Genomic DNA, 20,523 nt, shown 5'->3' with positions numbered 1-20,523 from the left:
GAACCACCCGGCTGCCTAATGGGACCGCCCTGTAATAGAACCACCCGGCTGCCTAATGGGACCGCCCTGTAATAGAACCACCCGGCTGCCTAATGGGACCGCCCTGTAATAGAACCACCCGGCTGCCTAATGGGACCGCACTGTAATAGAACCACCCGGCTGTCTAATGGACCGCACTGTAATAGAACCACCCGGCTGTCTAATGGGACCGCACTGTAATAGAACCACCCGGCTGTCTAATGGGACCGCACTGTAATAGAACCACCCGGCTGCCTAATGGGACCGCACTGTAATAGAACCACCCGGCTGCCTAATGGGACCGCACTGTAATAGAACCACCCGGCTGCCTAATGGGACCGCACTGTAATAGAACCACCCGGCTGCCTAATGGGACCGCACTGTAATAGAACCACCCGGCTGCCTAATGGGACCGCACTGTAATAGAACCACCCGGCTGCCTAATGGGACCGCACTGTAATAGAACCACCCGGCTGTCTAATGGGACCGCACTGTAATAGAACCACCCGGCTGTCTAATGGGACCGCACTGTAATAGAACCACCCGGCTGCCTAATGGGACCGCACTGTAATAGAACCACCCGGCTGCCTAATGGGACCGCACTGTAATAGAACCACCCGGCTGTCTAATGGGACCGCACTGTAATAGAACCACCCGGCTGTCTAATGGGACCGCCCTGTAATAGAACCACCCGGCTGTCTAATGGGACCGCCCTGTAATAGAACCACCCGGCTGCCTAATGGGACCGCACTGTAATAGAACCACCCGGCTGCCTAATGGGACCGCACTGTAATAGAACCACCCGGCTGTCTAATGGGACCGCCCTGTAATAGAACCACCCGGCTGCCTAATGGGACCGCCCTGTAATAGAACCACCCGGCTGTCTAATGGGACCGCCCTGTAATAGAACCACCCGGCTGCCTAATGGGACCGCACTGTAATAGAACCACCCGGCTGCCTAATGGGACCGCCCTGTAATAGAACCACCCGGCTGCCTAATGGGACCGCCCTGTAATAGAACCACCCGGCTGCCTAATGGGACCGCACTGTAATAGAACCACCCGGCTGTCTAATGGGACCGCACTGTAATAGAACCACCCGGCTGTCTAATGGGACCGCCCTGTAATAGAACCACCCGGCTGTCTAATGGGACCGCCCTGTAATAGAACCACCCGGCTGTCTAATGGGACCGCCCTGTAATAGAACCACCCGGCTGCCTAATGGGACCGCACTGTAATAGAACCACCCGGCTGTCTAATGGGACCGCACTGTAATAGAACCACCCGGCTGTCTAATGGGACCGCACTGTAATAGAACCACCCGGCTGTCTAATGGGACCGCCCTGTAATAGAACCACCCGGCTGTCTAATGGGACCGCCCTGTAATAGAACCACCCGGCTGTCTAATGGGACCGCCCTGTAATAGAACCACCCGGCTGTCTAATGGGACCGCCCTGTAATAGAACCACCCGGCTGCCTAATGGGACCGCACTGTAATAGAACCACCCGGCTGCCTAATGGGACCGCCCTGTAATAGAACCACCCGGCTGCCTAATGGGACCGCCCTGTAATAGAACCACCCGGCTGCCTAATGGGACCGCCCTGTAATAGAACCACCCGGCTGTCTAATGGGACCGCACTGTAATAGAACCACCCGGCTGTCTAATGGGACCGCCCTGTAATAGAACCACCCGGCTGTCTAATGGGACCGCCCTGTAATAGAACCACCCGGCTGTCTAATGGGACCGCACTGTAATAGAACCACCCGGCTGTCTAATGGGACCGCACTGTAATAGAACCACCCGGCTGCCTAATGGGACCGCCCTGTAATAGAACCACCCGGCTGTCTAATGGGACCGCCCTGTAATAGAACCACCCGGCTGTCTAATGGGACCGCCCTGTAATAGAACCACCCGGCTGTCTAATGGGACCGCACTGTAATAGAACCACCCGGCTGTCTAATGGGACCGCACTGTAATAGAACCACCCGGCTGCCTAATGGGACCGCACTGTAATAGAACCACCCGGCTGCCTAATGGGACCGCACTGTAATAGAACCACCCGGCTGTCTAATGGGACCGCCCTGTAATAGAACCACCCGGCTGTCTAATGGGACCGCCCTGTAATAGAACCACCCGGCTGTCTAATGGGACCGCCCTGTAATAGAACCACCCGGCTGTCTAATGGGACCGCCCTGTAATAGAACCACCCGGCTGTCTAATGGGACCGCCCTGTAATAGAACCACCCGGCTGCCTAATGGGACCGCACTGTAATAGAACCACCCGGCTGCCTAATGGGACCGCCCTGTAATAGAACCACCCGGCTGCCTAATGGGACCGCACTGTAATAGAACCACCCGGCTGTCTAATGGGACCGCCCTGTAATAGAACCACCCGGCTGTCTAATGGGACCGCACTGTAATAGAACCACCCGGCTGCCTAATGGGACCGCACTGTAATAGAACCACCCGGCTGTCTAATGGGACCGCACTGTAATAGAACCACCCGGCTGCCTAATGGGACCGCACTGTAAGAACCACCCGGCTGTCTAATGGGACCGCCCTGTAATAGAACCACCCGGCTGCCTAATGGGACCGCACTGTAATAGAACCACCCGGCTGTCTAATGGGACCGCTCTGTAATAGAACCACCCGGCTGTCTAATGGGACCGCCCTGTAATAGAACCACCCGGCTGTCTAATGGGACCGCACTGTAATAGAACCACCCGGCTGTCTAATGGGACCGCCCTGTAATAGAACCACCCGGCTGTCTAATGGGACCGCCCTGTAATAGAACCACCTGGCTGTCTAATGGGACCGCACTGTAATAGAACCACCCGGCTGCCTAATGGGACCGCACTGTAATAGAACCAAAACTAAATGGCTGATTTTTCCCTGCAAAACGTGCCCCTCCCGTAGTCCTCCCGACCTGGCAGCTCCATCCTTCCAGGTCCTCTGGCCAAAAACCTAAGGAGTCACGCTGCGCTGGCCTCTCATTTTCACAACCCACGTCCAATCCACCAACAACTCCTAACAGCCCCAGCTTCGAAACACACCCAGAATCTGATCAACTTCTCACCACCCCCATGACGCCCCTGAACTGCTGTCTCCTAAGCGGTCTCTCTGCTTCCGCCACTGTCCTCTTGCAGCCTGTCTGCAACGCCGCAGCCAAGGTAAGGAGCACGCAAGCTTATGTCGCTCTTCTGCCCCAAACCTCCAAGGACGTCCCATTGCTGGAGCGGACGTGAAGTCCCGGGAGAGCCTGCGAAGCTGCTCCGCCCATGCCCCGGCCCCCACTCTCTGATCTCTTCCCCCCCCAACCCCGCTCCTCACTTAGTCTACACCGCAAAACTACCACGGTCCCCCCCAACCCGTTTCCCTAGCAGGTCGGCAGCATCCAGCCTCAGAGCGTTCGCACTTACGTCTCTTCTGGCTGGTACATTCTTCCCACCTGTAAGTCTTCCCTAAATGCCACCTTTCCAGTGGGCTTCTCCCTCGCCACCCACTTCAAACTGCAAACTCACTCTCCCTTCCCCAGTATTCCCAATCCCATACCCCTCCCACAGCTATATATGCCTTATCTTTTACTCACTCATTTGTTTCTCATCTATGTCCTTTTACTGGAATGTAAGCTCCACGAAGAAGGAAACTGTGGTCACTATGGTTTACTGCTGTACGCCAGTACTTGGCACACAGTAAGAATAAATCAATATTTTTTAAATCAGTCCATCAATTAAAATCTGACTCTAGATCAAGAAAGCTACTGTAGGTGGAGCTACTAGCATGTGCAAATATTTTAGGAACCATTTGGTTTTACAGAATTTGAAACAAACCGGAAAGACAGCATCAACTGGCCGTATCCTTCTCGAGCTGAAGAATCCCAGTTGAAGCACAGAGTGGTTACAAGGCCACACAGCTTTGAACACAGATAAAACTAGCGCACGATGCAAGAAAACACATCAGCAAATATGCATACATAGGAAAAAGCAGTAATATCTGAGCTAAAGTTATCCAAGGACAGACTTTTCTTTTGTGACAATGAAGCAGGCTTTATTAATTAAGCCAAATCATGGTTTTTCTGAACCCCAAGGCAAGAAGGACACGGACACATACAGATGTTCAGTATGTGTGCATGTATTCAGTTGGCCAAAAACATCTTACAGAGAAACCCGGACGAACGTTTTGGCCAACCCAATATATTTATTATCATCTTTATATTTGCATATATATCAACAATATATATTTGGACACTTTAATAACGGACTGCCAAATTAACTTTCAGTGGTAGAATTTATTTGAATAGTTTAAAAAGTGTCAAGTCCTGAAGGGAGATTAACCAAGATGGCGGAGTAGAAGGACGTGCTCTCACTCCCTCTTGCGAGAGCACCAGAATCACCACTGGCTGCTGGACAATCATTGACAGGAAGACCCTGGACTTCACCAAGGAGGATACCCCGCGTCCAAGGACAGAGGAGAAGCCACAGTGAGACGGTAGGAGGGGCGCAATCAGAGTAAAATCAAATCCCATAACTGCTGGGTGGGTGACTCACAGACTGGCGAACACTTATACCACAGAATTCCACCCACTGGAGTGAAGGTTCTGAGCCCCACGTCAGGCTTCCCAACCTGGGGGTCCGGCAACGGGAGGAGGAATTCCTAGAGAATCAGACTTTGAAGCCTAGTGGGAATTGATTGCAGGACTTTGACAGGACTGGGGGAAACAGAGACCCCACTCTTGGAGGGCACACACAAAGTAATGTGTGCATCGGGACCCAGGGGAAGGAGCAGTGACCCTGGGGGAGACTGAACCAGACCTACCTGCTGGTGCTGGGGGGTCTCCTGCAGAGGCGAGTAGTGGCTCTGTTTCACCGTGGGGATAAGGACACTGGCAGCAGAGGTTCTGGGAAGTTCTCCTTGGCGTGAGCCCTCCCAGAGTCTGCCATTAACCCCACCAAAGAGCACCGGTAGGCTCCAGTGTTGGGTTGCCTCAGGCAAAACAACCAACAGGGAGGGAACCCAGCCCCACCCATCAACAGTCAAGTGGATTAAGGTTTTACTGAGCTCTGACCGCCACAGCAACAGGGAGGGAACCCAGCCCCACCCATCAACAGTCAAGTGGATTAAGGTTTTACTGAGCTCTGACCGCCACAGCAACAGTCAGCTCTACCCACCACCAGAGCCTCCCATCAAGCCTCTTAGATAGCCTCAACCACCAGAGGGCAGACAACAGAAGCAAGAAAAACTACGATCCTGCAGCCTGTGGACCAAAAACCACAGTTACAGAAAGATAGAGAAGATGAAAAGGCAGAGGGCTATGTACCAGATGAAGGAACAAGAAAAAACCCCAGAAAAACAACTAAATGAAGTGGAGATAGGCAACCTTCCAGAAAAAGAATTCAGAATAATGATAGTGAAGATGATCCAGGACCTCGGAATAAGAATGGAGGCAAAGATTGAGAAGATGCAAGAAATGATTAACAAAGACCTAGAAGAATTAAAGAACAAACAAACAGAGATCACCAATACAATAACTGAAATGAAAACTACACTAGAAGGAATCAATAGCAGAATAACTGAGGCAGAAGAACGGATAAGTGACCTGGAAGACAGAATGGTGGAATTCACTGCTGCAGAACAGACTAAAGAAAAAAGAATGAAAAGAAATGAAGACAGCCTAAGAGACCTCTGGGACAACATTAAACGCAACAACATTCGCATTATAGGGGTCCCAGAAGGAGAAGAGAGAGAGAAAGGACCAGAGAAAATATTTGAAGAGATTATAGTCGAAAACTTCCCTAACATGGGAAAGGAAATAGCCACCCAAGTCCAGGAAGCGCAGAGAGTCCCATACAGAATAAACCCAAGGAGAAACACGCCGAGACACATAGTAATCAAAGTGGCAAAAATTAAAGACAAAGAAAAATTATTGAAAGCAGCAAGGGAAAAACGACAAATAACATACAAGGGAACTCCCATAAGGTTAACAGCTGATTTCTCAGCAGAAACTCTGCAAGCTAGAAGGGAGTGGCATGATATACTTAAAGTGATGAAAGGGAAGAACCTACAACCAAGATTACTCTACCCGGCAAGGATCTCATTTAGATTTGATGGAGAAATCAAAAGCTTTGCAGACAAGCAAAAGCTAAGAGAATTCAGCACCACCAAACCAGCTCTACAACAAATGCTAAAGGAACTTCTCTAAGTGGGAAACACAAGAGAAGAAAAGGACCTACAAAAACAAACCCAAAACAATTAAGAAAATGGTCATAGGAACATACATATCGATAATTACCTTAAACGTGAATGGATTAAATGCCCCAACCAAAAGACATAGACTGGCTGAATGGATACAAAAACAAGACCCATATATATGCTGTCTACAAGAGACCCACTTTAGACCTAGGGACACATACAGACTGAAAGTGAGGAGATGGAAAAAGATATTCCATGCAAATGGAAATCAAAAGAAAGCTGGAGTAGCTATACTCATATCAGATAAAATAGACTTTAAAATAAAGAATGTTACAAGAGACAAGGAAGGACACTACATAATGATCAAGGGATCAATCCAAGAAGAAGATATAACAATTATAAATATATATGCACCCAACATAGGAGCACCTCAATACATAAGGCAACTGCTAACAGCTCTAAAAGAGGAAATCGACAGTAACACAATAATAGTGGGGGACTTTAACACCTCACTTACACCAATGGACAGATCATCCAAAATGAAAATAAATAAGGAAACAGAAGCTTTAAATGACACAATAGACCAGATAGATTTAATTGATATATATAGGACATTCCATCCAAAAACAGCAGATTACACGTTCTTCTCAAGTGCGCACGGAACATTCTCCAGGATAGATCACATCTTGGGTCACAAATCAAGCCTCAGTAAATTTAAGAAAATTGAAATCATATCAAGCATCTTTTCTGACCACAACGCTATGAGATTAGAAATGAAGTACAGGGAAAAAAACGTAAAAAGGACAAACACATGGAGGCTAAACAATACGTTACTAAATAACCAAGAGATCACTGAAGAAATCAAAGAGGAAATCAAAAAATACCTAGAGACAAATGACAATGAAAACACGACGACCCAAAACCTATGGGATGCAGCAAAAGCGGTTCTAAGAGGGAAGTTTATAGCTATACAAGCCTACCTAAAGAAACAAGAAAAATCTCAAGTAAACAATCTAACCTTACACCTAAAGAAACTAGAGAAAGAAGAACAAACAAAACCCAAAGTTAGCAGAAGGAAAGAAATCATAAAGATCAGAGCAGAAATAAATGAAATAGAAACAAAGAAAACAATAGCAAAGATCAATTAAACTAAAAGTTGGTTCTTTGAGAAGATAAACAAAATTGATAAGCCATTAGCCAGACTCATCAAGAAAAAGAGGGAGAGGACTCAAATCAATAAAATCAGGAATGAAAAAGGAGAAGTTACAACAGACACCGCAGAAATACAAAGCATCCTAAGAGACTACTACAAGCAACTCTATGCCAATAAAATGGACAACCTGGAAGAAATGGACAAATTCTTAGAAAGGTATAACCTTCCAAGACTGAATCAGGAAGAAACAGAAAATATGAACAGACCAATCACAAGTAATGAAATTGAAACTGTGATTAAAAATCTTCCAACAAACAAAAGTCCAGGACCAGATGGCTTCACAGGTGAATTCTATCAAACATTTAGAGAAGAGCTAACACCCATCCTTCTCAAACTCTTCCAAAAAATTGCAGAGGAAGGAACACTCCCAAACTCATTCTATGAGGCCACCATCACCCTGATACCAAAACCAGACAAAGACACTACAAAAAAAGAAAATTACAGACCAATATCACTGATGAATATAGATGCAAAAATCCTCAACAAAATACTAGCAAACAGAATCCAGCAACACATTAAAAGGATCATACACCACGATCAAGTGGGATTTATCCCAGGGATGCAAGGATTCTTCAATATACGCAAATCAATCAATGTGATACACCATATTAACAAATTGAAGAATAAAAACCATATGATCATCTCAATAGATGCAGAAAAAGCTTTTGACAAAATTCAACACCCATTTCTGATAAAAACTCTCCAGAAAGTGGGCATAGAGGGAACCTACCTCAACATAATAAAGACCATATATGACAAACCCACAGCAAACATCATTCTCAATGGTGAAAAACTGAAAGCATTTCCTCTAAGATCAGGAACGAGACAAGGATGTCCACTCTCACCACTATTATTCAACATAGTTCTGGAAGTCCTAGCCACGGCAATCAGAGAAGAAAAAGAAATAAAAGGAATACAAATTGGAAAAGAAGAAGTAAAACTGTCACTGTTTGCGGATGACATGATACTATACATAGAGAATCCTAAAACTGCCACCAGAAAACTGCTAGAGCTGATTAATGAATATGGTAAAGTTGCAGGATACAAAATTAATGCACAGAAATCTCTTGCATTCCTATACACTAATGATGAAAAATCTGAAAGAGAAATTATGGAAACACTCCCATTTACCATTGCGACAAAAAGAATAAAATACCTAGGAATAAACCTACCTAGGGAGACGAAAGACCTGTATGCAGAAAACTATAAGACACTGATGAAAGAAATTAAAGATGATACCAACAGATGGAGAGATATACCATGTTCTTGGATTGGAAGAATCAACATTGTGAAAATGAGTATACTACCCAAAGCAATCTACAGATTCAATGCAATCCCTATCAAATTACCAATGGCATTTTTTACGGAGCTAGAACAAATCATCTTAAAATTTGTATGGAGACACAAAAGACCCCGAATAGCCAAAGCAGTCTTGAGGGAAAAAAATGGAGCTGGAGGAATCAGACTCCCTGACTTCAGACTATACTACAAAGCTACAGTAATCAAGACAGTATGGTACTGGCACAAAAACAGAAACATAGATCAATGGAACAAGATAGAAAGCCCAGAGATTAACCCACGCACCTATGGTCAACTAATCTATGACAAAGGAGGCAAAGATATACAATGGAGAAAAGACAGTCTCTTCAATAAGTGGTGCTGGGAAAACTGGACAGCTACATGTAAAAGAATGAATTAGAATACTCCCTAACACCATACACAAAAATAAACTCAAAATGGATTAGAGACCTAAATATAAGACTGGACACTATAAAACTCTTAGAGGAAAACATAGGAAGAACACTCTTTGACATAAATCACAGCAAGATCTTTTTTGATCCACCTCCTAGAGTAATGGAAATAAAAACAAAAATAAACAAATGGGACCTAATGAAACTTCAAAGCTTTTGCACAGCAAAGGAAACCATAAACAAGACGAAAAGACAACCCTCAGAATGGGAGAAAATATTTGCAAATGAATCAACGGACAAAGGATTAATCTCCAAAATATATAAACAGCTCATTCAGCTCAATATCAAAGAAACAAACACCCCAATCCAAAAATGGGCAGAAGACCTAAATAGACATTTCTCCAAAGAAGACATACAGATGGCCACGAAGCACATGAAAAGATACTCAACATCACTAATTATTAGAGAAATGCAAATCAAAACTACAATGAGGTATCACCTCACTCCTGTTAGAATGGGCATCATCAGAAAATCTACAAACAACAAATGCTGGAGAGGGTGTGGAGAAAAGGGAACCCTCTTGCACTGTTAGTGGGAATGTAAATTGATACAGCCACTATGGAGAACAGTATGGAGGTTCCTTAAAAAACTAAAAATAGAATTACCATATGACCCAGCAATCCCACTACTGGGCATATACCCAGAGAAAACCGTAATTCAAAAAGACACATGCACCCGAATGTTCATTGCAGCACTATTTACAATAGCCAGGTCATGGAAGCAACCTAAATGCCCATCAACAGACGAATGGATAAAGAAGTTGTGGTACATATATACAATGGAATATTACTCAGCCATAAAAAGGAACGAAATTGAGTCATTTGTTGAGACATGGATGGATCTAGAGACTGTCATACAGAGTGAAGTAAGTCAGAAAGAGAAAAACAAATATCGTATATTAATGCATGTATGCGGAACCTAGAAAAATGGTACAGATGAGCCAGTTTGCAGGGCAGAAGTTGAGACACAAATGTAGAGAATGGTCATATGGACACCAAGGGGGGAAAACTGCGGTGAGGTGGGGATGGTGGTGTGCTGAATTGGGCAATTGGGATTGACATGTATACACTGATGTGTATAAAACTGATGCCTAATAAGAACCTGCAGTATAAAAAAACAAACAAAACAACTAATACTAAACTTTCATTGGGTTATTTGTATGGAAATATGTTAATATAAATGTTGCAGACATTACATGAAATTTCTAAAAATCTTATATTTGTATTTGTATGGAAATATGTATGGAAATATGTTAATATAAATGTTTCAGACATTACATGAAATTTCTAAAAATCTTATATTTGTATTTGTATGGAAATATGTATGGAAATATGTTAATATAAATGTTTCAGACATTACATGAAATTTCTAAAAATCTTATATGTTCTGGTATAATGTTATAAGTAATAATCCTAGTTATTACTTTAAAATGTATATCTCAGAAATAACTAATTTTCTTGTCAACTGCATTATTATGAACTTCATCAAATCTTTAACCGTGGTCATTTTTAAGTCTTTTGTCATTTACAGACAGTTCTGGGTGTACTCTGATGATTTTGCAAATATGTTCCTATAAAAGGGTTTTCATCTTCAAGAAATTCATGGAAAAGACTCTGACAAGTACAGGTTCTGGTAACTGACTGTACTGCTGAACTGAATGAATAAGCATTTCAGAACTCTAATGAAAAACTGATGAACTCATAAAAGTGCTAACAAAAGATCAAGATGAAAAAAAAATTAATTACATGGGACTGAGTGAACTGATGAGGATGAGTATAATTTTTGTGACTTTCTGTCTGAATTTAAAAAAAAAAAAAATCCCACAAGGACTCAGAGGCAAAGAATATACAAATCAATTTTCACTGCAAAGTAAAGGAGCTGTTACAGTGGAGGATTACTGGACTGAATGTCAATATTATGACATAGTATGAGTGTGTTTCATGTTTGGTAATTGCAATCATTGTTGCTTTTGTTGTGGTCATCCATGTAAAAAAAAAAAAAAAAAGTGTCAAGTCCTGTAATTAAGAACATGAAAAGGTCTCTTAAATGTTTCATTTAGACTTAATTATTTCAGGGAAAAATTCCATTCCATGAATGTATTAGGCAAATCTGGGACTCAGGAAGGTCTTGAGATAGTCTTCACAATTGACAATGGTCTACTGAACTTAATATGTGATGCATGACATTACTGAGCAGCCTTCTCTTTGGCTGAATCGAAATCGACCAGATTATGAATATCTGTATAATGTTCCGTAAGTCACACATACTCCCACCTCCATCACTGAGACACGCAGTGTATCAAGAGCAGCTCTGCGTGACGACGGCCTCACCTGGTCGTGCATCAGCGCTGCAATGTGTGTTGTTTTGCCTCCGGGGGCCGCACACAAATCTAGAATCTTCTCTCCAGGCTGAGGATCCAGAACATGACTTACTACAGCAGACGGCAAATTCTATAAGGAAAAAAAAAATAATTTGTTATCAGTGACAAGAGATCATTTTAAGTTTCAGAATCAGAGGATGTAAAGAAATCTTTGGAGGTAACCCAGTACAGCATCCTTGGCCAAGAGTATGTTTTCTGTAGGCATACCAGTGTCGGGATATTAACAATCTCCCAGGGTGTCCTACGATCTCACAGGACAGCCACACACATGCACGACACATTAAACACTGAACTCTAATATAAAGACACTAAAACACGTATGTGGCCATTGAAGATTCAGTGATTCTCCATCTAGAGATGATAGTGATGCTTCACCCCTAACAAAGATAACGTTAATGTAATGCCCAAAGATGACAGAAATTTCCAATCCAACGTAATACGTTAAGAACCTTCTGGTATGCAATCAGTTGAGAGCATGAAATAGTCCCAGTGAAGAGGCTTCATTAAATATTTAGGTGACGACAAAGTTTCCCTAAAACAATTTCATCTACTACCTTTCTCTACAGTATTTCTCAATCCTGGCTGCATGACACAATCACCCTGTGAGTTCTGTCTTTTGCTGTTTCTTAATGTGCAGTCATCTAGAACAGTTAAATCAGAATTTCTGGCAATAGGGCCAGGCATCAGTGTTTTTACGATCTCCCCAGGTGCTTCTAACGTGCAGCTAGCTGTGCACCCGTGCTACACTACAGCCATTCTCAACCTTAGCTGCAAACTAGAACCACCTGGGAGAGCCTTTCGCCATCCTGACCCAGGCCCCACCCCAGACAGACCAACTAAAACCCACTCCTATGGTAGCGTCCAGGCAGCAGTATGCATTTAAAGCACTCAGATGATCCAACCTCATCTGGCTTTTAAATCAATCATTTCCAAGAAACCAGGCAATGAAAAGATCAACTTTTGAGCACCATTTTTGATTCCAGGTAACCTAGAATGTAACTAGCCTATAACTGAAAACAGCTGTTGTAAATATCTAAGTGTTAAACCTTTCACTGTCAATCATTTCAGTTGTGAAAGACATCAAAGGCATTTCTGTACTTCTGTGGATTGTGATCAGGCACATCAAAAGTTTCCTTTGTGGTTTTGAAAAACCAAACAATATTGCACATTCGTAATTTTAATGATTGTGTGCAACACTCCAATTAACTTTATAAAGTACATCCTTGTGTAACTTCAAGTGTTAACATGAGAAATAATCAATTATCACCAGCCCTTTACAACCTTCTCTCCTCAACAAGGAACCCACAATCTGAAGCTTCCGCGTTAGCTGCTGCAAACAAGTAACAGTACAGATTTGGGGATAATGGTTTCCAGAGAAAGGCAAGGCAAGAGGCATCAAAAAAAAAAAAAAAAACCCACAAATTTCACCAGGGATTTTCCCAAGTCTATAATTCTACCTATCTGTAAAGTACCTTCAATAATCACACAGAATGGACAAAGTACTAGTTGCCTAACTCTGGGGCTTACAAGGAATACAGCCAATCACCCTACGAACTACCTCATCTTCACAAGTTAAGAGGTTGCTGAACATCATTCAAGAAATGGTATCAGTGTTCTTCAGTTACAGTCAGTGCAGGCTTGTGATAATATATTCAAAGAGCCCAGCACAACACCACACTTTTTAAAAGGCTGGCAGGACTGCCCTAGTGGCGTAGTGGTTAAGAATCCACCTGCCAATGCAGGGGACACAGGTTCGAGCCCTGGTCCGGGAAAATCCCACATGCCGCGGAGCAACTAAGCCCGTGCACCACAACTACTGAGCCTGCGCTCTAGAGCCCATGAGCCACAACTACTGAGCCCACGTGCCACAACTACTGAAGCCCATGCGGCTACAGCCCGAGCTCCTCAACAAGAGAAGCCACCGCAATGAGAAGCCCGTGCACTGCAACCACCAGTAGCCCCCGCTCACTGCAACTAGAGAAAGCCTGCACGCAGCAACGAAGACCCAACGCAGCCAAAGATAAATAATAAACAAAATAAATAAATTTTTTTTAAAAAAGAAGCAAGAGCAGTCTTGGGAACTGTTTCTCTAAAAAAAAAATTTTTTAAATAAAAATAAAGTAGAAAGAAATAGGGCTTCCCTGGTGGCGCAATGGTTGAGAGTCTGTCTGCTAATGCAGAGGACACAGGTTCGAGCCCTGGTCTGGGAAGATCCCACATGCCGCGGAGCAACTAAGCCCGTGAGCCACAACTACTGAGCCTGTGCATCTGGAGCCTGTGCTCCGCAACAAGAGAGGCCGCGACAGTGAGAGGACCGCGCACCGCGATGAAGAGTGGCCCCCACTTGCCGCAACTAGAGAAAGCCCTCGCACAGAAACGAAGACCCAACACAGCCAAAAATAAATTAACAAAAAAAAAAAAATAGAAAGAAATAAAAAAGGCTGGCAAAGACTACTGAAGAAGATTCTATATAACCGCGTATGACTTTATATTAGGTTATGCATCCTAATGGTCTACATCATCACTAATGTAGAATCAGATGACAAACGTAAATCTGTTTTTTATTTGTTCACCCCAGAATTAACCTCTGGATTTATAAAATGACTTCTGGTTACATACTAAGCAGAGCAGAAAGCAAATGTCATCTACGCTTAAGTTAGGGTACAGATGCTACTACCTACCAACTGTGCAACCTTATTCAAGAACCCGACCAGATCCGGTCTTCAGTATCTTCATGTTACACTGGTAATTCTACTAATAATAAAATAATAAAACTACCACCTAACAAGCAGACTGTAACAAATCATATGAGCTAATGTACATGAAAGTACATCATAAACTGGACAAAGGAAAACAAATTACTTGTTATATCACAGCAATTGATAACCATCTGACCAAAATCTGCTAGTAGCAAACCATCTGAATCTCACTCAGAGTTACACATGGACCACGTACATGTATAGCAAATGCATGCTTTATTTAGGGATTAATAGTGGAAATGGAAAGCAATCATTACAATAAGCTACAGTAAGTAGATTTTTTTTTTTTACAGCAGTTACAGACATTTATTTTATAATAAGAAAAGTACAACCATATTTATTAAACTTGAGGGTAGGAAGGAAAGAGGGAGGAAAGCACATTCAGGAAGAAGCTCTCAAACTAAAGCTCAGAACTGGTGCCCGAGAGGAAACGAACACAGACCCCGCCGTCCCACATGGCGGAGCCTCTCCTCTCCTACGGGTGAGCAGCAACGACACCAGCACCCCGTGCACACCGTCTCATCCTCCTTGTTCTCCTACAATAAGCACCGCTGGGCAAAGGAAGGGAGAAGAGGTAGCCAATCACTTGAGAAAAAGAGGACGTGCTTACTAAGCTTTTCCTTACTACTTAACCGAAGGTAGATCAGAAACCATATAAATACACTGCAAAAAAAAAAAAAGTTAATAGAAGCGAAAAAACAAACCCTTAGATTTCAAATAATTCACGGAAGTATATTTCAATGTCACTAAGTATTTTGCTTTCACAAATACTTACTTGTAAAAATAAGTAGCTAGGCAGTACGTTGTCAAATGAGGGGCTCAGATACACTGGGTCTGTCATTCTTACGCCTATGCCTCTGAAAAACAGGACGTCTAACATTACTCAGTATAAATTAGACAATCTACACAATCTCCATTTCTAAGGATATACACAAGTAACATGTCAAATACAAGATGTTGTGCCTTTTTAAAACCTTTTTTACTCAACACCAAAATACTTAAAAGTATTCCTGTGAAGTGTTTCTGGATTTTTACCCACAGGAGAGTAGGCCACTGGGAGCACTAAAAAGGATAAAATTACATAAAATTTTCATTTAAGCACCACTGCATTCCTTTAGAGATCTGCACAGACTAAAAAGTGAAGACCATCTGAGTCTTTATTCACTGATGCATTCTCATCTTTCTGGTAACAGATTTATGACCATTGTTATTAGCCTTTCAATTCAACAAACATTTTGTGATCCCTTCGGTTTGCCAGGCACTATGCTCGGTACTTGTATGAAAAATAAAAACATATGTTAAGAATCATGCTGGTGATAAGCCATGACAAACGTGCCACACTGCTTCCCTCTCATCTCGTTAGAGAGTAACTGCCCAGCACTGACACCATCCGCAGGATGACCTTTGCCACCTCTGTCCCCAACTGTGAGTGGCAGTGGACCTGATCAGAGCAGGAAGGGCCAGGGCCCAGGATGGCCTGGTGGACGGGGATCCACTAAGACAAACATCGCAGTCAGAGAGGCTGTCCAAGGGGAGAGAAGGTACACAAGCACACTGTTAGAGAGAAGCCAAGCGTGGCCAGCTGCATAGGTTACACGAGAGAGAGAGAGAAAACGGGAAAATCAACGTGCTGTTCCAGGGATTAAAGGGGCACGGAAAGAAGAAGGGGGCCCGCAGACACGGCACGCAGATAAGTTCAGAGTCTATGAACTGACCGTGGCAAAGAAACACCTACAAAGACGGTGTGTACCCTACGTGATGTAGATGGGCTAATTTTACTCACAACACTTCTGACACCACATGTGTGGGCTTCTCTCTCACCCACCAACTCTCCACCTCTCTGGACACCAAGTGGGTGTCCTACAATTCACTTAACTTCTGACAGACTGCCTGGGGTCATCGTCAGAATCCACAGGTTCAGTCCAACAAGACTGGCCCCGCTCCAGGCGCCAGCTGCACCTCCCAGGCTGCCACCTGGCCTTGTGACTGACCGGCTATGAATTTGGAGGCTCCTAGACTCCCTCCTCAGCTTCGACAATTCACCAGGATGACTCACAGAACTCAGGAAAACAATTTACCTGTCTGCCTACCAACCGGAAGCTGTTGACACATGAAGGTAAATAAAAGGAAAGGCTATTAAAATACAGGAAACAGTTGCATGCAGTAACACTAATGTATTTAAAAATAAGTCAACAGTAAACCACTGGGAAAAAAAAAAAAAAATATATATATATATATATATACACCCAAGATGGGCATCTTTTGTATTAAAAAAGGAAGCATTGTAAAATAATTCTGAATTTGTGTTGGTTGTAGATTGAGTATACTGTTGAAAAATATTGGGTTGTTTTTTGTTTTGTCTTTTTGTGTGCGCGCGCACGTGTGTGTGCGTTTGGGTCTTTTTTTCTTTAACTGACAAGCCATGTTGAGAGGACTTGGACCACTGCTTTTCCCCTATGTGAGTCAATACACAGTGCTGCTGTGTGTGTATATTTTGTGTGTGTGTGTATTTGCTAATTTTTATTAATTCTAGTTTTTCATTAAATAAGTTTGACTTTCTTTTCTGTAAAAAAAAAAAAAAAAAAAACTGGTGACTTCACTTACGGTCACCAGTTTACTATGAAGGATACAACTGGGGAAACAGCCAAACAGAAGGGACGCATCGGGCAAGGCGTGAGAGGGGGCATGGACACACCACCCTCCCAGCACCTAGATGTGTTCACCAACCTGGAAGCTGTCCAAGCCCCTCGTGCAGTGGCTTTTAGGGAGGTGTCATCACACGGGCATGACTGATTAAATCACGGGCACTGGTGGCTAGCTCAGTCTCCAGGCCCTCTCTCTTCCCCGGAGGTCTGGGATGAGGCACAAGTGCCAGCCTCTGATCGCGTGCTTGGCTGCTCCGGCCAACAGCCCCGTCCTGAAGCTGCCGGGCGGGGGTACAGAAGCACTCTTACCACTCCTGAGATTCCAAGGGCTTTGGGAGCTCTATGCCAGCAACCTGGGACATAGATCAAATTATTTATGTATTTCTTATTATGCCACAGCAGAGCAGGTTTATGCTGACCTTTAAGAGTGAAATAATTTCTGCAGGCATTTGTGGCCTGTCACTGCGGTGGGTCTGACTACCAGTGTTAACTCCTTTCTTCTTCTTCCCATGCCTTTTACCCTCACTCATCTGTGCAACACTTGGTATCTCCAAATCTGCACCTTTAATCAGAGTTAAGCCTCGTCCTTGCTCCAGTCAGCATCAAATCAAACCACTTCTTAGTTTAATAGTTCTTGCCCCTGAGCAGAAAATACACAAAAGAAACTTGCGAAATGTCACTGCCTCACGTTCAAAAGTCAGTCCTTTGTCGAGACAACTGGGGCACCTACCTTGATCAACACCTTGCCCCCAGTGCCAGCACCTAGACCCATTACTGAATGCCCTGAATCATCACTCAAGTGACTCTAACCTGCAGGGCTCCAGTCCTCTGCAAAATACTAAAACGAACACTTATACGCCTGCCTCCCTAACCCAGTTCCCACCAGGGCTTCAAGTTCTGGTTCCCCTTGGACTATCTCCCTCTGACCACGCCTACCAGCACAAGAGTGTCCATCTGTACGGTATTTAATTTAAAGTAACATGACAAAGAATAACTTGAGCCAATTATTGTTCAGGTATGGGCTGACATGTTTCCTTTAAAACTATTTCTGTACCATGTACTTCCATATAATAATGCGAAATACGACACCTCATAGGATGAACAATCTGTTAGTAAACTAATCTATCTCTGAGTCTACTAATGATTCAACTCAGCTGGCATTCAAGAAACCAAAGGGCACAAATTCACTGACTGACTGTACAAATGTACTGTTAAAAGAGTTGGTCCTAAGTTTTAAAAGAATATAAATAATGAACAGTGTCTAAATGCCACATTTCTTTGTTGTGGAAGCACGCTTTTTCTCACATAGGCAGAGAAAGAAATCGTAACAGCCTACCTGAATGCTGAGTTTAAAAATCAACACTTTCTTGGTTTCCTAACAAGATGGAGAAGCAGAAGGACCTGAGCTCACCTTCTCTCATGAAAACATCAAAATCACAACTAACTGCTGAACAACCATCGACAAAAAAGGGTCAGAACCTACCTATAAAGATATACTACTTCCAAAGACAAAGAAGAAGCCACAGCGAGACAGCAGGAGGGGCACGTTCATGATACAATCAAATCCCGTACCCGCTGGGTGGGTGACACAGAAACTGGAAGATAATTATATCACAGAGGTTCTCCCACAGGAGTGAGTTCTGAACCCCATGTCAGGCTCCCCAGTCTGGGGGTCTGGCATCAAGAGGAGAAGAGGCCAGAGCATTTGGCTTTGAAGGCCAGTGGGGCTTGACCACAGGAACTCCACAGGACTGAGGGAAACAGAAACGCCACTCTTGGAGGGCACACACAAGGTCTCATACACACCGAGACCCAAGGGAAAAAGAGGTGACTTCATAGGAGCCTGGGCCAGACCTACCTGCTGGTCTTGGAGGGTCTCCTGGGGAGGGAGGGGGCACCTGTGGCTCACTGTGGGGACAAGGACACTGGTGGCAGAGGTACTGGGGAGCACTCATTGGTGTGAGCTGTCCTGGAGGCCGCCATTCTGAAGCCAAGACCTGACCCCACCCAACAGCCCTTAGGATATAGTACTGGGATTCCTCAGGCCAAAAAACAAGCAGGGTGGGAATACAGCCCCAGCCATCTGCAGACAGACTGTTTAAAGTCTTCCCGAGCCACAGTCACCTCTAAACACAACACAGGACATGCCCTGCCCACCAGAGGGACAACACCCAGCTCCACCCACCAGTGGGCAGGCACCAGTCCCTCCCACCAGGAAGCCTGCACAAGCCTCTTAGACCAGCTGCACCCACCAGGTGGCACACACCTAGAGGAACTACAATCCTGCAGCCTGTGGGACTGCAAACACAGAGAGCTACACAAAATGAGACAGCAGATGAGTATGTTCCAGACAAAGGAACGAGATAAAACGCCAGAAGAACAACTACATGAAGTGGAGACAGGAAAAGAATTCATAGTAGTGACAGTAAAGATGGTACAAGATCTTGGAAAAAGAATGGTGGCACAGACCAAGAAGATACAAGAAATGTTTAAGAAAGAGCCAACAGATTTAAACAACAGAGTTGAACAATGACGAAGAAGAACGGATAAGTGAGCTGGAAGACAGAATGGTGTAAAGCACTGCCATGGAAACGAAAAAAGAATGTTTCAGAGACCTCTGGGACAACATTAAAAACACCAACATTCACATTATAGGGGCCGCAGAAGGAGAAGAGAGAAAGAAAGGACCTGAGAAAATATTTGAAGAGATAATACCTGAAACTTTCCCTAACATGGGAAAGAAAACAGTCACCCAAGTCCAGGAAGCACAGAGTCCCATACAGGATAAACCCAAGGAGGAACATGCCGAGACACATATTAATCAAACTGCCAAAAATTAAAGACAGAGAAAATATTAAAAGTAAAAAGGGAAAAGCAACAAATAAAATACAAGGGAATTCCCCATAAGGTTATCAACTGATTTTTCAGGAGAAACTCTGCAGGCCAGAAGGGAGTGGCACAATATATTTAAAGTGATGAAAGGGAAAAACCTACAACCAAGAATACTCTACTCAGCAAGGCTCTCATTCAGATTTGACAGACAATCAAAAGCTACAAGAATTCAGCACCACCAAACCAGCTTTAAAACAAATGCTAAAGGAACTTCTCTAGATGGAACAGAAGCCACAACTAGAAACAAGAAAATTACTAATCGAAAAGCTCACCAGTAAAAGCAAACATAAAGGTAGGAAATCATCCACACACAAATATGATATCAAAACCAGCAACCGTGAGAAGAGTACAAATGCCAGATACCGGAAATGCACTGGAAATTAAGAGACCAGCAACTTAAAACAATCTTGTATATATATATATATAAAAGTCATGGGAACCGCAAACCAAAAATCTACAATAGATACACACACAAAAAAGAAAAAGCAATCCAAACACAACATTAAAGATGGTCATCAAATCACAAAAGAAAAGAACAAAAGAAGGTAAGAAAAAAGACCTACAAAAACAAATCCAAAACAATTAACAAAATGGCAATAAGAACATACATATCGATAATTACCTTAAATGTAAGTAGATTAAAAGCTCCAACCAAAAGACACAGACTGGCTGAAT

The 20,523-nt window shown here is 43.6% G+C and overlaps 1 protein-coding gene across 7 annotated transcripts in view; it reads right to left on the bottom strand.

Moving 5' to 3' along the window:
• NSUN6 (NOP2/Sun RNA methyltransferase 6) overlaps window positions 1-20,523 on the bottom strand; it is an 88,813-nt gene that overhangs the window by 39,103 nt on the left and 29,187 nt on the right. For all 7 annotated transcript variants that reach the window (XR_005018649.1, XR_005018648.1, XM_036842149.1 and 4 more), the window contains 2 exons: window positions 15,087-15,168; window positions 11,503-11,622 (listed from right to left, as the gene is read on the bottom strand). Coding sequence is in view for 5 of the 7 variants with exons in the window: in XM_036842149.1 (XP_036698044.1) it covers window positions 11,503-11,622; window positions 15,087-15,168 (202 nt within the window). In the remaining 2 variants the exon portion in view is untranslated. The remainder of the gene's footprint in view (window positions 1-11,502; window positions 11,623-15,086; window positions 15,169-20,523) is intronic.

The sequence above is a fragment of the Balaenoptera musculus genome, chromosome 2 (genome assembly GCF_009873245.2).
Source record: "Balaenoptera musculus isolate JJ_BM4_2016_0621 chromosome 2, mBalMus1.pri.v3, whole genome shotgun sequence".
Classification (NCBI taxonomy): Eukaryota; Metazoa; Chordata; class Mammalia; order Artiodactyla; family Balaenopteridae; genus Balaenoptera; species Balaenoptera musculus.
This window is presented reverse-complemented; position numbering and strand designations above follow the sequence as displayed.